This window comes from Lampris incognitus, chromosome 15, assembly GCF_029633865.1.
Source record: "Lampris incognitus isolate fLamInc1 chromosome 15, fLamInc1.hap2, whole genome shotgun sequence".
NCBI classification, from domain to species: domain Eukaryota; kingdom Metazoa; phylum Chordata; class Actinopteri; order Lampriformes; family Lampridae; genus Lampris; species Lampris incognitus.
Genome location: NC_079225.1, coordinates 31,076,783 through 31,091,212, shown reverse-complemented (window position 1 = coordinate 31,091,212; position 14,430 = coordinate 31,076,783). Strand labels below are relative to the sequence as shown.

Genomic DNA, 14,430 nt, shown 5'->3' with positions numbered 1-14,430 from the left:
TTGAGGTTATCCCCAATGACATTATCCAGTTAGTATTGTAGCGAATTCGGGGAACAACGCAACCACAGAAACTGCCGCGGCCGGGACGCGAACCTGTATCGCCCGCACCGCAGGAGACATTGCTATCCACTCGACTAAAGGGTCAGGCCCGCGAGCCAGCGGCCAGCGTGTCTACTTATCCATGCACGTTACAGTATTTTAATTTCATGACCATTTCAAGTTAGAGGAACAGGGTATAAAATTATATTTTACCTTCACAATCTTCCACTCTTGTCCCCCAAAATTATATCAGATGACAAATCCTCAATATCATATTCGTGCTTCCAGATGTGGAACCCCTACAATGTCTCAGAAAATGTGTTAATGTTACGAGTACTGACACCAGCAGTTTCAGGGATTATCACATCGACAGAGTCACCTGATATAACCAGGATTACAAATAGGATGTAAATGTGACAAATTGTGCAGATTAAATCTATGAGCTAATTGCACGTCAATTGGTAAATTGGGGGGTGGGGGTGGGGGGGTAGTGAGATAAAGTTAAGCCATCTATTTCATATCGCGAAGAGCATTCTCTCCCATCCAGTGTGACAGCATTAACTGTTCTGGGTGCATTGCACAATCAGTATTTCTGTGAGAGTCTCCGGTGGGAAAACGAGTGCACCTGCTGAGCAGATCCACCTATCGCGGCGGAACTGGCTTGCGAGTTAAGTTCGGCGTGTCGGCTGCCAGCGGAACAGAGCGACGGAGAAAGAGAAACATGGCGGCTCAACGCTGCGTTCATTGAGGCGGTGTTTGGAACAGATAAGAGGCACACTGAGGGCGTACGCCGGGGGAAAAGATGGTGAACACAAGGAAGAGCTCACGGCCCGAGCCGAGCAGTCCCTTCATCTCTTCCAGGACCAGGTCGTCGGCGAGAAATGACCCAAACTCTGAGGAACATGTAAGAGCCGGGGTCTTTTCTTTGCCGGTGTCGTACGAGTTGGCTGGTTATGCTAAGCGGCTAAGTAGCTAGCCGTGGCCTCTGGATGTTCAACAGAGTATTATTGACAGTAAAAACAGTCCAGTGCGCTTGACACCCGGCGGGGCAAGTGGGGAGATAATAAGCGCTTAAAAAACGTTGCGTCGCCAGCGCGCCATTTGCGTGCATTTTATTATGTTGCGCTCGTATTGTAGACTAGCCTGGATGAAGTCGAGGCTAGCTCCAAGTTGACTTCCCTTTGTGTTTGGCAATTTCTACCGGCTGGGTTTGCTGCGCTATTGTCTCCAAAAAACAACACCCCGAAGCCAGTGCGATGGGTACTTTGGTGCCGGGCTTTAAGTGTTAGCCCGTATGGTAGCCGCGAAATAAATTAATACATTTGCGGCGATGTGAAGATATTTTGTTAGTGTTAGTCAAGCTAGCGCTGGTAGGTTGTGGCTAGCTCGTCGGCTAGCTTGCTGTGGGGGAAGGGAGTCCCAGGTTCACAACAGTTGGCTCGCTCACCTTCTTTATTGAGCAAGCTTGAGCTCTGTGAACTTTGTTTTTAATACTTCGGCCAATGTGTGTGTTATTTAATGTTATCGTTAAACGGCGAAGATGGGCAGAAGGTTGATTTGTCTATAGCTGCAATAAACATAACTTAATTTGCTTTCAGTGTTAGTCTGTGCCATTGACCTACAATCTGTCAGTCTTTGTTTGCCGAGTCTGAAAATGTAAACATTGGGATGAATACAAAGCAGGAAGCTGTATTTGTCATTATTTGCCTTGGTTTATCCAGTGCACTACACTAATATTCTTTTATTATGTGATTTATTTCAAGGGATTTTCTGATTCTTTAGCATAAATTGATTGGAAGCCAAGCTTTACGCTTCAACTGTTGATTTGTGGTTCAAGCCCGCAAGTAGTTTGAGTCTGTGATGATTTATATCCTGTCCAGTAGATGGTAAACTAGCCTGGCTGGTGACAAATAAATGCGAATATAACTATGATTCGTAATAGTCTTTAACAAAATTAATATTTTACACCAACCTTGTTTTTCTTTCCTCAATATTTCATATTTCCCTTGTTTACCCCCCTCCCCCTTCTTTCTACCATTTATGCTACCTTTTTGTGGCTCGAATGACATTCAACACACTGGCATTGTAAAAACAACATTTAAAGTGATTTGATGGAGGAATAGTTTCGGTGGGCAAGGTCCACCTGTTAAGCCACCTGCCTGGGTGTTTATTGATGGGTGGTACAACTCGCATTTTCTGTGTTTGTGTGTGGCGAGCCAGCTAGTCAGACAAACCCCTTTGCATGCATTGCAGACAGTTGCCTATGACAACACTAAGGATATGCTCTCATATCAGCAGGGAAGTTAAGCTGTGAAGGGCGTGAGCATCAAGGGCATATGTCTGGTGGGTGCTGCTCAGACTTATGATTCAGATTCAGAGAATGAATCAAGAAGTGTGATTCTGATAGCTTATCTCCCACTTGCTGTGTTCAGGCTTCCTCACATTGAGGTTTTTGCTTTTTGTCTGTCCGTGAAAGCCTTTCATATTACTATTGTTTTCAGCATACCCAAAATGCCTTATTTACTTTAGTTTTGGTTGAATAGTCTGAACTGTGTCAAGCTTTCTTATCATCTTCCTAGGTGAGAGTTGAGCAATGAGCTGTCTTTATGTAAGTTTTATTTTGTGAGAGGTTTTCAGTTTGTTGTTTTGACTTGTTTTTCATTCCTTGCAGGCTTTGTCTGCTTCTTAAGCTCTCTCTCTCACTGTATCATGCTGCTGCCCCCCCCCCCCCCCCAGTTCTTCTAAGGCTATGATCACACATGCGCAAATGCAGGCAAATGACCATCGCCTGCTGAGGCCAAATTCGTATCTTGTCATGCTGAATGTGGGCAATGTAGGATGTGATACACACGGAAATCAGTTTGCTGGTTTGTAGTCCATTTGAGTGGTTGCAGTTGTTGGTCACACATGAGCGGTTGTTGGTTTTGCCATGGGGAATATGTACACTGAAGTCCAGAGAAATAAATAAATGTTTTCATTGTCTCACTTGTACATGATATAATAGTGTCATGGACAAATATGGAGGAAGAACATTGGTGTACAAGTTATATTTGTATACCATGAAATCTGAATTAATGTTGTTAATACTTTTTCCATTTATTTATGTTCAATTCTTGTCTCCCGACTCACTGCCTGCCAGGCAGCATTCATGGGCAATGTCGTACGATACCAGCTCGTTAGACATGGCAGCAATCAAAGTCTCCTCCATCCTGGCTCACTAATAAAATTACAGCCGAGTGGGGTCAACAACGCACACTTCTTTGCTATTGGTTGAGGCTGCGGATTCACTGGTTCACCAAAGTTGAACTCCACGCAAAGTCAAGATACAAGTTTCTTTCGCCAATGGAAGCGAATATTGTATTCACCCCTTCGCTCACATAGAATGGAAGTGAACGAGAGGCAAATATTCGTCAATGTTAATTTCGCGCATATGTGACCGTACCCTTTGGTGTCTTCTTCTTTCTCAGAAGGACCCTGGCAGTGATATGAGCAGTTCCAGCAGCCCCCGATTATCTCCCCCTTCCAAGAGGTCCCGTAGACAGATCAGCTCCAGTGATACCTCCCCCTCCCCACAGGCCAAGGGTCAGAGGGTCAGCTGGGACATTCCCACCTACCGCACCAGGTCTGTTCATGGTTTTTATGTTGTTTGTGAATCTAAATCTGTGTGAAATAATACAATGGTGGAAAATGTTGTATATAAATGAAATTGTGACAGATTGGCATATTATTGCAATGTCTTTTGCAGGCAAAATCATGCAAAAGTTGTCAGAGACCCTTATCTCTTCAGCAAGTCCTTGTTGTATTTATACAGTAGTCAGTGGTGCAGGCAGATCAGAAGTGGAGCTCTCAACCAATTTAATTTTCTGTTAATTGCAATCTGCTGGTGCATGTTGAACCTGACTTCTTTGCCCTTTGTTCTTTCTAGGTTATCCTCTCGCACAATGCAAAATGGGCATGGTAATGACAGTTTTAATCAAAATGCATATTTATGATGGATATTTATAAAACATGTAAGCTGTGGCATTGTGGCAAGATACTGCTATTGATTGTTGTATGCAGTCAAAGTTTGGATTTTTGTTTATGGTTGATGCTTCAGCTCATATGAGTCACCGGGAGGAGGAGACTGGAGGGGGGGATCACTCCCACATGAATGGCCATGTAGAGCTGAAGAGGAGTTGCCGGGTAAAAAAGAGCCAATTTGAACACCTCAACCAGAGCCTGCTGTTTGACCAGCTGGTCAACAGGTAGCTGCATAACATACTGGGTGCTTTTACACTAGATTTGGTTTAAAACAAAAAAAAAAGTAAAAAAGATAAAATCAATCATCAAATGTGACTTCGTGCAAAAGACAAATGTGTGGAGTATCCTGCTACATCCAAGCACAAGGGATTCGGCCTTTCAGAGGTGTACTTGATTAATTGTGCTATATATGTAAACATTTCCAGAGGTGGATTGCAGAAAAAACATAAACGCACTCCCTGTAATTATTTTCAAGCATCCAAATTTGAAGTCATTTGCTTTTCTAACTGGGTCTGATCTTCTCAGCAGGCAAATATACTGATAAGCACTCTTTCTCTTCCATCCAAATGCACCTCTCCCATTTTCATAAATTAGGGTTGCACCTCTGAAAGTGGCCTCCATTCGTCACACATTTCATGATAAGGCCCCTGTGTTTTTTTGTGCCTCTGTGTGTGTGTAGTACTGCAGAGGCGGTCTTACAGGAGATGGACAACATCAGCAGCATCAGGCAGAACCGTGAGGTGGAGCGACTCCGTATGTGGACGGGAGACACTGAGGAGGTGATTGTGACATGGAAGTGATACAGTGCATCCGGAAAGTATTCACACCCCTTCACTTTCCCCACATTTTGTCATGTTACAGCCTTATTCCAAAATGGATTAAATTCCTTTTTTTTCTCTCATCAATCTACATACAATCCCCCATAATGACAAAGAGTAAAAGGTTTTGTAGAAATTTTTGCAAATTTATTCAAAATAAAAAACTGAAATATTGCATGTACATAAGTATTCACACCCTTTACTCAGTACTTGGTTGAGGCACCCTTGGCAGCGATTACAGCCTCAAGTCTTTTTGGGTATGAAGCTACAAGCTTGGCACACCTATATTTGGGGTATTTCTCCCATTCTTCTCTGCAGATCCTCTCGAGCTCTGTAAGGTTAGATGGGGAGCGTCGCTGCACAGCTATTTTCAGATCTTTCCAGAGATGTTCAAGTCTGGGCTCTGGCTGGGCCACTCAAGGACATTCACAGACTTGTCCCGAAGCCACTCCTTCGTTGTCTTGGCTGTGTACTTAGGGTCGTTGTCGTGTTGAAAGGTAAACCTTCGCCCCAGTCTGAGGTCCTGAGCGCTCTGGAGCAGGTTTACATCAAGGATCTCTCTGTACTTTGCTCTATTCATCTTTCCCTCGATCCTGACTAGTCTCCCAGTTCCTGCCGCTGAAAAACATTCCCACAGCATGATGCTGCCACCACCATGTTTCACTGTAGGGATGGTATTAGCAAGGTGATGAGAGGTGCCTGGTTTCCTTCAGACGTGAGGTTTGGCATTCAGGCCAAAGAGTTCAATGTTGGTTTCATTAGACCAGAGAATCTTGTTTCTCATGGTCTGAGAGTCCTTTAGGTGCTTTCTGGCAACTCCAAGCGGGCTGTCATGTGCCTTTTACTGAGCAGAGGCTTCCATCTGGCCACTCTACCATAAAGGCCTGATTGGTGGAGTGCTGCAGAGATGGTTGTCCTTCTGGAAGGTTCTCCCATCTCCACAGAGGAACGCTGGAGCTCTGTCAGAGTGACCATCGGGTTCTTGGTCACCTCCCAGACCAAGGCCCTTCTCCCCCGATTGCTCAGTTTGGCTGGGCAGCCAGCTTTAGGAAGAGCCCTGGAGGATCCAAACTTCCATTTACGAATGATGGAGACCACTGTGCCCTTCGGGACCTTCAAAGCTGTAGAAATTTTTTTGTACCCTTCCCCATATCTGTGTGTTGATACAAGCCTGTCTTGGAGGTCCACAGACAATTCCTTTGACTTCATGGCTTGGTTTCTGCTCTGACATGCACTGTCAACAGTGGGACCTTATATAGAGAGTTGTGTGCCTTTCCAAATCATGTCCGATCAATTGAATTTACTAGAGGTGTACTCCAATCAAGATGTAGAAACATCTCAAGGATGATCAGTGGAAACAGGATGAACCTGAGCTCAATTTTGAGTGTCATAGCAAAGGGTGTGACTATTTATGTACATGCAATATTTCAGTTTTTTATTTTGAATAAATTTGCAAAAATTTCTACAAAACCTTTTTTGCTTTGTCATTTTGGGGTATTGTATGTAGATTGATGAGAGGAAAAAAAAATTAATCCATTTTGGAATAAGGCTGTAACATAACAAAATGTGGGGAAAGTGAAGGGGTGTGAATACTTTCCGGATGCACTGTATATCACCATAGAGTTGGCAGAGGACTAATGCCTGTTCAAAAATAAGAAATGCTTGTCCAGGAGCCTAGGGCTTTGTCACAGAATGACAAGTGAGCTGACGTGAGCACAACTGCCAGTCTAAAAGCGCTATTCTTTCAGGAAAACATGGACATGTATTCCCGGGTGAAGCGCAGGAAGTCCTTAAGGAGGAACACTTTCAGCATGCCTACACACCACAAAGTCATGAGCAAAACGGAGCCAGAGGAGGGGACGGAAGGTCAGTCTCCTCCTTATGTGCTGCTGCCTATGAATCAGTGCAAGGAGGTGGTCCTGATTTTATAAACTTTTCTTTTTTTGGTAAACTATGTTTCTGATAAGTAAAATATGTGGGCTGGTCAAGCTTTAGTGCTGCATTGTGTATGGGTTGCACTATCCCTCTACTCCTATTTGTAAACTGCACTTGCTGGGTCTTGCAGAATCTCACGGAGAAGAAGAAGAAGAAGAAGATGCGGAGGATGATGAGGAAGACGATGAAGGGGATGAAGCGGAAGAGGCAGGGGAAGAAAATGACAGACCATACAATCTAAGGCAGCGCAAGACTGTGCAGAGATATGAGGCGCCACCTATTGGTATTGGTGTTTTATGATTTCCCCCCCAAATTAGCTTTGAAACCATAGTTAAAACAAATTGTAAACTTGTTTTCTGGGGGCCAGTGAACATAATAATAACTTTCTCAGCTGATTCACACTTGTGGCTTTGTAGAGAATTTTTTTTTTGTCTTATCTTTTCCCTCTGTCTTTGCTTTCTCAGAGCCTGTGAACAGAAAGCCAAGCAACCCATCGCTCTTTGACACCCACAGGTCCCCAGCAAGAAGAAGCCATATTAGGTTTGTAGAGTGATTTGGGAATAAAGCATTCAAACCTGCTCCCAATTCATATGTTTAAACACTTAAACAAATACTACTGCAGCATGTCATACCATTCTGAAACACTCATTTTTAAAACCTCCTGTTATGAATAATTGTTGGCTAGGAGCCTGGCCCTTTTTAAAAAGTGTTTTGGCTCCTGTTGGCTTTTGCTAATGTTCAAAGCATATTACAGTTGAGTTAATTTGTATCAAGTATTTTTTATTTTATACCTCTCCATTCCAGAGTGAAGAAACACGCCATCCACAGCAGTGACACCACCTCATCTTCTGATGAGGAGCGGTTTGAACGGAGGAAAAGCAAGAGCATGACCCGGGCCAGAAACAGGTGTCCTCTCCCTGTGTAGACATTACAACATAATTTTCTAGATTTTTTTTTTCTCCAATTAATTTATTCATTCTTTTTGTACCTTCAACTAAGAGGGGAGAGCTAAACCCACAGTGATGCTTACAAAGAGTCATAGGGATAGCCATATAAAAGCAAATATCACTCTATGTACACTAAAAAAAGTCTATTGTTGTTGACTATAAATATTATAATTTAATCCAATGCAATGTCACTCAATTCCCAGATGCTTGCCCATAAACCTGTGCGCTGAGGACCTTGCCAGTGGTGTGCTACGTGATCGGGTAAAAGTGGGCACCAGCCTGGCTGATGTGGACCCCATGAACCTTGATAGCTCAGTGAGTACAGGCAAATGGTGATACCACTGAGCTGTTGAGAATTCCATTTCACATGGATGCAGTGGAGTGCAATACATCACAAGAAGGCATTCATCATTTCCTTCATATTAATTTAGTCGTAGTGGCCCTCCATGGCCTGAAAACTGCCCCCACAGCTAGAAAAATGTTAATAAGATGATAAATTAAGGATCTGACCTTTTATAAAGTATAGTCTCGCAAAAAAAACGAAGTATAATATTTCATGTACCGTGATACAAATCTCATGTGAGAGCCATTCTAAAACTGCAGCATCTACTAGAACTTATCAAGTAATTGGCCCAGCAGCATCCCTGCTTTTCAGAAGCAAAATTACCCCCAACACTCCAGAAAAGGCATGAGAACGAAGCTAATGGATAAACTTTGAAAGGCATTGTGTCCATTTTGGGCTGTGTTGAACATGAGTGCATCCTTTTTCAGGTGAGGTTTGACAGTGTTGGGGGCCTCGGTAAACACATCCAGTCTCTAAAGGAAATGGTGGTGTTTCCTCTGCTTTATCCAGAAGTATTTGAGAAGTTCAAGATTCAGCCTCCAAGGTGAGAATGAATGTGAGTTTGTGATAATCAGAAAAAAGAAAAAAATATCAATGGTGAATGCAGAACAGATGACGACCACTCTGGATTTCAACCTGCCTTTTAGAGGGTGCTTATTCTACGGCCCACCAGGAACAGGAAAGACCCTGGTAGCGCGAGCACTCGCCAATGAGTGTAGCCAGGGAGACAAGAAGGTTTCCTTCTTCATGAGGAAAGGAGCTGACTGCCTCAGCAAGTGGGTTGGGGAATCAGAGCGCCAGTTACGCCTGCTCTTTGACCAGGTGATCCAATGTGGCATTTCCTTTTTGGGGTCAGAGGGAAGGTTTTGAACACTGTCTTGATAATAAGCCAGGGTTGCAGACATTGAAATTTAATCCTTTTGAAAATGTTTGTTCACTAACATTACAGCTATTTGATATGATAGATATAACCTCTTTGTGGTGAAGGTTTTTCAGCTTTTGAGTTTTGTCTAAGGTCAATTTCTAATATAGATTCCATTAAATAAATTAACTTGGCCAACGTTACCAGGATGTGCTTTTTTTTAAGGAAGGCAGTAGGAAAACTGTCTGATTTTGGATTTATGATTTTTATCAGGCATACCTGATGAGGCCATCCATAATCTTCTTTGATGAGATTGATGGTCTGGCTCCAGTTCGTTCCAGCAGGCAGGACCAGATACACAGGTAAGGTTAATCTGAAGGTAGCCCTCTTATCAAAGGTTTTCCAACTGGGTGGTATCCAGAAGGAACAATTTGCACACCATCCAAGCTAGGCCATACAGCCAGCCTTCCAAAAACTCATCATGGTGAGATCACTTCAAAAATCTTAATTTATTGAGTAAAACTGGGAAAACGTACTCGAAGATAAAAAATAGCAATTGTTTCATTCCACAAGACTTTCCTCTGTGCTGTGGTAGCACTGAGGGTAGTTCCAAAGCTAATGTTCACAGAAACGTTGGTTGAGTTTGATCCTTTTCTCACTTTAAGCATGTTTTCATTATCACCCAATAAATAAAGACTTTTTGCATTAATCTCAACATGAGTGTTTTTTAGGCTGTTTGGCTTGGATGGTGTGGGGGTTCCTTTTTTCTAAATGGTTTTGCTATTGTTCAGTCAATGCACCCAAGGAAGGGTTTTGACTTTTGATCTGCTCAGGGTGCAGTTTAAGATGCCTTATCAATTCGTTGACATACCAGTGTTTCCCACTGGGAGGCAGAGTCCAGTAGTATAAATCAAATGTAATCATTCGGTGTCAGTTGATTTAACAGCCTAGATAATAGTTTCTGAAACCTTTTTCAAGGCTTTTATTGCCAAAGTGGAGGTGCTAGATTGTTACTTCACATGCCTGCGTGTTGAAATTGAAAGATTAATCCAATTTACAACTAACGAGCATGGCGGAATAGTTTTGTTCAAAAGAAATGTTACATTTTTCAGTTGGTAATGGGAGTCATAACGGCTCTAATGGAAAACAGACACAAAGAAATGATTTCACTTCTGATATGATTACAGTTCGGATGAGCTGCAGGTGAGGAAAATACCCCATTGTGAAAACATTACATACAACAGAACCTTGTTTATCCCACCCCTTGGAAACAAATGTAATTCAGAATAAAATATTTGGAGCTGTGTAGTGCAATATTGAAATTCTGGACCAGTGCTTATTTAGAATACAAAGTGTACATTTACTTTGGAAGGTTCTGCCTTTTCTAGACCCAGAAGGTGAAAAACAACCAATACATTTCATCACACTTGTTCTGCCCATTATGCCTAATCATTAGATCAGTTTGGCAGAGAGTTCTAGATTTGGATTAGTAAGGTTATACTGTAAGTAGACTGTTAGTTTTATTCATTTGGTATTGACATGCAAGACAGGATGTGTAACATATTAACACAAGTTTGTTTGTTTATTTAATAAAATGACTTGCATTCTTTATGTTCTCTCACATCTTTTCCTACCTTGGTCCAGTTCTATTGTATCCACGCTGCTGGCCTTGATTGATGGCTTGGACAGCCGCGGGGAGATAGTAGTCATCGGTGCTACAAACAGACTTGACTCTATTGACCCAGCACTCAGGAGGCCTGGACGCTTTGACCGGGAGTTTCTGTTCAGCTTGCCTGACAAGAAGGTGAGAAAGCAAGAAATAATATTTTGTATCGTTTATAGAGTTGCAGGCCAAACTGCTGTTATTACATTCTATTCTGCTGTTGCTATATATTTTCCAGTGTAGCAGCATTCTTCATGATTTGCACGTCACAAGAATTTATGTATTTTATACCACGGAAGTCCAACATTGGGGCTATGACACAAGACGGCACGGTGGTGCAGTGGTTAGCGCTGTTGTCTCACAGCAAGAAGGTCCTGGGTTCGAACGCCAGGGTTGTCCAACCTTGGGGGTCATCCCAGGCTGTCCTTTGTGTGGAGTTTGCATGTTCTCCCTGTGTCTGCGGTGGGTTTTCTCCGGGTGCTCCGGTTTCCCCCACCATCAAAAAGACATGCATGTTAGGGTTAATACTCCCGTCTGTGCCCTTGACCCTGAGGCATGGCAAGACAAACTGGAGGTGGTCCCCGGGTGTAGCATGGCAGCTGCCCACTGCTCCTAGCTACACAGCTAGGATGGGTTAAATGCAGAGCATGATTTCCGTATGGGGCTCAATAGAGTATATCAAAAAGGAAAAAAAGACAAGAAACTGAAGGGCAGGATAGTTTTGTGTGGTGGCCCAGCAAAGTTTATCTCTTGGTTCTCCTCCACATCTGTGTGTCACTGAAAAGGAAGCCATACGGTGTTGTTTGTGTACACACACACACACACACACTCTCTCATTCTCACTCAGCAGGAGATAGAGTAATAGAATGCAAAAGTAATTACCATCTTGCTCTTGTAGGCTTGTAGACTCATAGCAACTTTCTGGTAAGAGATTAGTATAGGCAGCCCCCTGGCTGTTTGCTTAGTCCACACATACACGGGTATTTTTGAAAACAGGGTTATTCCTCCTTTGTTCTTGGGGGAAAAAAAACATGCCGTCCACACAAGCACTGTTAAAAAAAAACTCTGTCCAAATGAAAACTTAAAAACACATGCTACTCAACACAATGAATGCGGTCAGGAGCATGCCAAACCAACAGTTGGCGATATACCCCTAACCCTAAAGCCATGTTGGCCAATCAGAAGCCCGGAAAAAAAAAGCCAAGAACTCAGTTTTCCCTGACAACACTGAAAACGGAGTTCCTGAAAAGCTTCACCCTGGAAGGAGTTTTCCAAAAGGTCCGTTTTCAGTGATCTAGAATGCAATTTGTGTGTGGGCAAAAGGCCAAGATGCATAGAAAAAGCTACGTTTTAAAAAATACCCATGTACATGTGGACTAGGCATTACTGTGAGCCGCTGTGAGTGGTTCCTCCCTGTTGAGCCTGTCTAATTGGTAGCTTTGCATCGTTGACGCAGTGGGATCATGGGTAATCAAAGCCTAATCTACAGACCTTTGTCGGCTAATTTCTCCAGTAGTTGTCTCTCACTGATTAAAAGCTATTTCTTATAGAAACACTGCTTTGGCTTCGACACATTTTCAGTTCAATTCCCTGCTCCCATTCCTTATGCTGTCAAGGCTTTTCACATTACGAAATTTGCTCCAATCCTCACTTTGAACTTGAAAAGAGATGTGATGAGAGCTGATGATAACAGAGGGCCTTGATTCATCACAAAGCTTACTTTGTTCCTGTCTCCTGCTCAAGGCACAGTCATGTGGAGAGCAGGCCAGGAAATGTTGAGTGTCTCGTGTCAGTAAGTCCTTAAGCTGAATGAACTCATAGAGAAGCATAAAGACAGGCAAATTGGCTCAAGAAGATAAGAGTCAGGAAAAATTTATTAAAGTTGGTGTGATAAGTACTTATATCTTTTCTACTGTTATGCATATGTCTCAAAAACCATTTGGTGGACGCATTTGATCCCAAACCACCCTACAGCCACAGTTAACTCAGACATTTGTTGGCTTTGGTGACCAAAGAGGGAATCACCCACTGTTTTGGCATGTGTAGTGCCATACCCACTACTAGTGCAGTCCTGAATAAAAAAAGATTTTGGGCTCCAGAGCTTCGGTAGTAATCAACAGCGAATATTTGAAGCGTTGGCTGGGGGAGGGGGGCGTGAACATGACTCGGTAAGGGCTCAGCCAGACATTTTTCCATTCTCGGCAGAAATCGACGGCATGGCGCTGCAACACTTGTCTTTCAGCTTAATTAAAGGCATTAATTATTAAGGCATTAATTATTATTATAATTATTAATATTATTGTTATTCTACAGTATTGTTGTTTGTATTGTTATTTGTTGATTTAAAAAATTTTTTTTAAAAGGTTTGGTGTGTTTTATGCGTGTTTGTAATCCGGAGGGATTTTGTTGAATGAAGTCCTATCTATGCACTTTTTGTGACATAACAGCTTGTGACAATTTTTCTCACTGTGGATAAATTATAGACCTACATAAATGCTCCTAATACACTCCGAATCTGAGATAACGGCCAACAAAGCACAGTGAAACAGAAGCGGAGAAACCGCATACTTGCTCCAACAAATTTTAAGATTTGAGATTCATATCTATAAGATTTATGTCTATTTATAATATCTTTATTGTAATTTCTCAGTACTTGCATACATTGAAATGAAATTTGTCCTCTGTATGTAACCCATCCTATATACTAGGATCTGTGGGCAGTGCAGTGCCCGGGGACCAATTCCAGTTACAAATTCCATCAGCTGTTAGCCTAAGTCTCTAACGTTTTTCAACCTGAACCTAACAACAGTCAACAAAGATACAAAACACGCATATTTCTTTTAGAAAAACTTACCCCACTCCTCTGAGCTGTCGTTGCTGCTCCACCCCCTCTGCCGAGCCGGGGAGGGCTCCAGACTACGATGTCTCCATGTCTAAATGTGAAGTCGCCAGCCGCTTCTTTTCACCTGACAGTGAGGAATTTCACCAGGGGGATGTAGCATGTTGGAGGACCACGCTACCCCCCCCCCCAAACAGGCGCCCCAACCGACCAGAGGAGGCGCTAGTGCAGCAACCAGGACACATACTCACATCTGGCTTCCCACCCACAGACACGACCAATTGTGTCTGTAGGGATGCCCGACTAAGCCGGAGGTAACACGGGGATTTGAACCAGCGATCCTCGTGAGCTGGTAGGCAACGGAATAGACCGCTAAGCTACCTGGACGCCCAAAACAACAACTCTTTTAATAAGATGGCTATAACAGTTGGCTCAACAGCATAATACTCTGACATTTTTCTGACAAAGAAATCACAAATCACTCAGAAATATAATTATTATAATTTTTACTAATTACTGACACAGTAACGAAAAATAAATGAACAAAGTGTAATAAATACAAGATAGCACAGTTATAATAATAGCAGCACAGCTGAGGTCTTTGGCATTTTGTCCTCCCTTTAACAGCCAAGGTTAACTGAAGCGTGTCATTCACTGCTGTGAGAGGGATGTCACGTGCCCAAGCTGAGATCTTGCATATTACCACATTTTAGAAGTGCAATTAAAAAGTATATAGTAAGGGGCGTCCGGGTGGCATAGGGGTTGCAGGCCTACCAACATGGGGATTGCCAGTTCTAATCCCCATGTTACCCCCGTCTTGGTCGGGTGTCCCTACAGACACAATTGGCTGTGTCTATGGGTGGGAAGCTGGATGTGGGTATGTATCCTGGTTGCTGTACTAGCACCTCCTCTGGTCAGCCGGGGTGCCTGTTCGGGGGGGAGGGGGAACTGAGGGGAATAGCGT

The 14,430-nt window shown here is 43.0% G+C and overlaps 1 protein-coding gene across 1 annotated transcript in view; it reads left to right on the top strand.

The window, feature by feature from the left end:
* The first annotated feature begins 841 nt into the window (after window positions 1–841).
* Window positions 842–14,430, top strand: part of atad2b (ATPase family AAA domain containing 2B) — a 133,107-nt gene continuing 119,518 nt past the window's right edge. Inside the window, exons 1-14 of the mRNA XM_056295187.1 lie at window positions 842–943; window positions 3,507–3,661; window positions 3,965–3,996; window positions 4,136–4,283; window positions 4,739–4,838; window positions 6,626–6,743; window positions 6,943–7,095; window positions 7,277–7,352; window positions 7,617–7,718; window positions 7,963–8,074; window positions 8,531–8,646; window positions 8,750–8,924; window positions 9,238–9,326; window positions 10,609–10,768. Coding sequence (XP_056151162.1) covers window positions 842–943; window positions 3,507–3,661; window positions 3,965–3,996; window positions 4,136–4,283; window positions 4,739–4,838; window positions 6,626–6,743; window positions 6,943–7,095; window positions 7,277–7,352; window positions 7,617–7,718; window positions 7,963–8,074; window positions 8,531–8,646; window positions 8,750–8,924; window positions 9,238–9,326; window positions 10,609–10,768 — 1,638 coding nt within the window. The remainder of the gene's footprint in view (window positions 944–3,506; window positions 3,662–3,964; window positions 3,997–4,135; window positions 4,284–4,738; window positions 4,839–6,625; window positions 6,744–6,942; window positions 7,096–7,276; window positions 7,353–7,616; window positions 7,719–7,962; window positions 8,075–8,530; window positions 8,647–8,749; window positions 8,925–9,237; window positions 9,327–10,608; window positions 10,769–14,430) is intronic.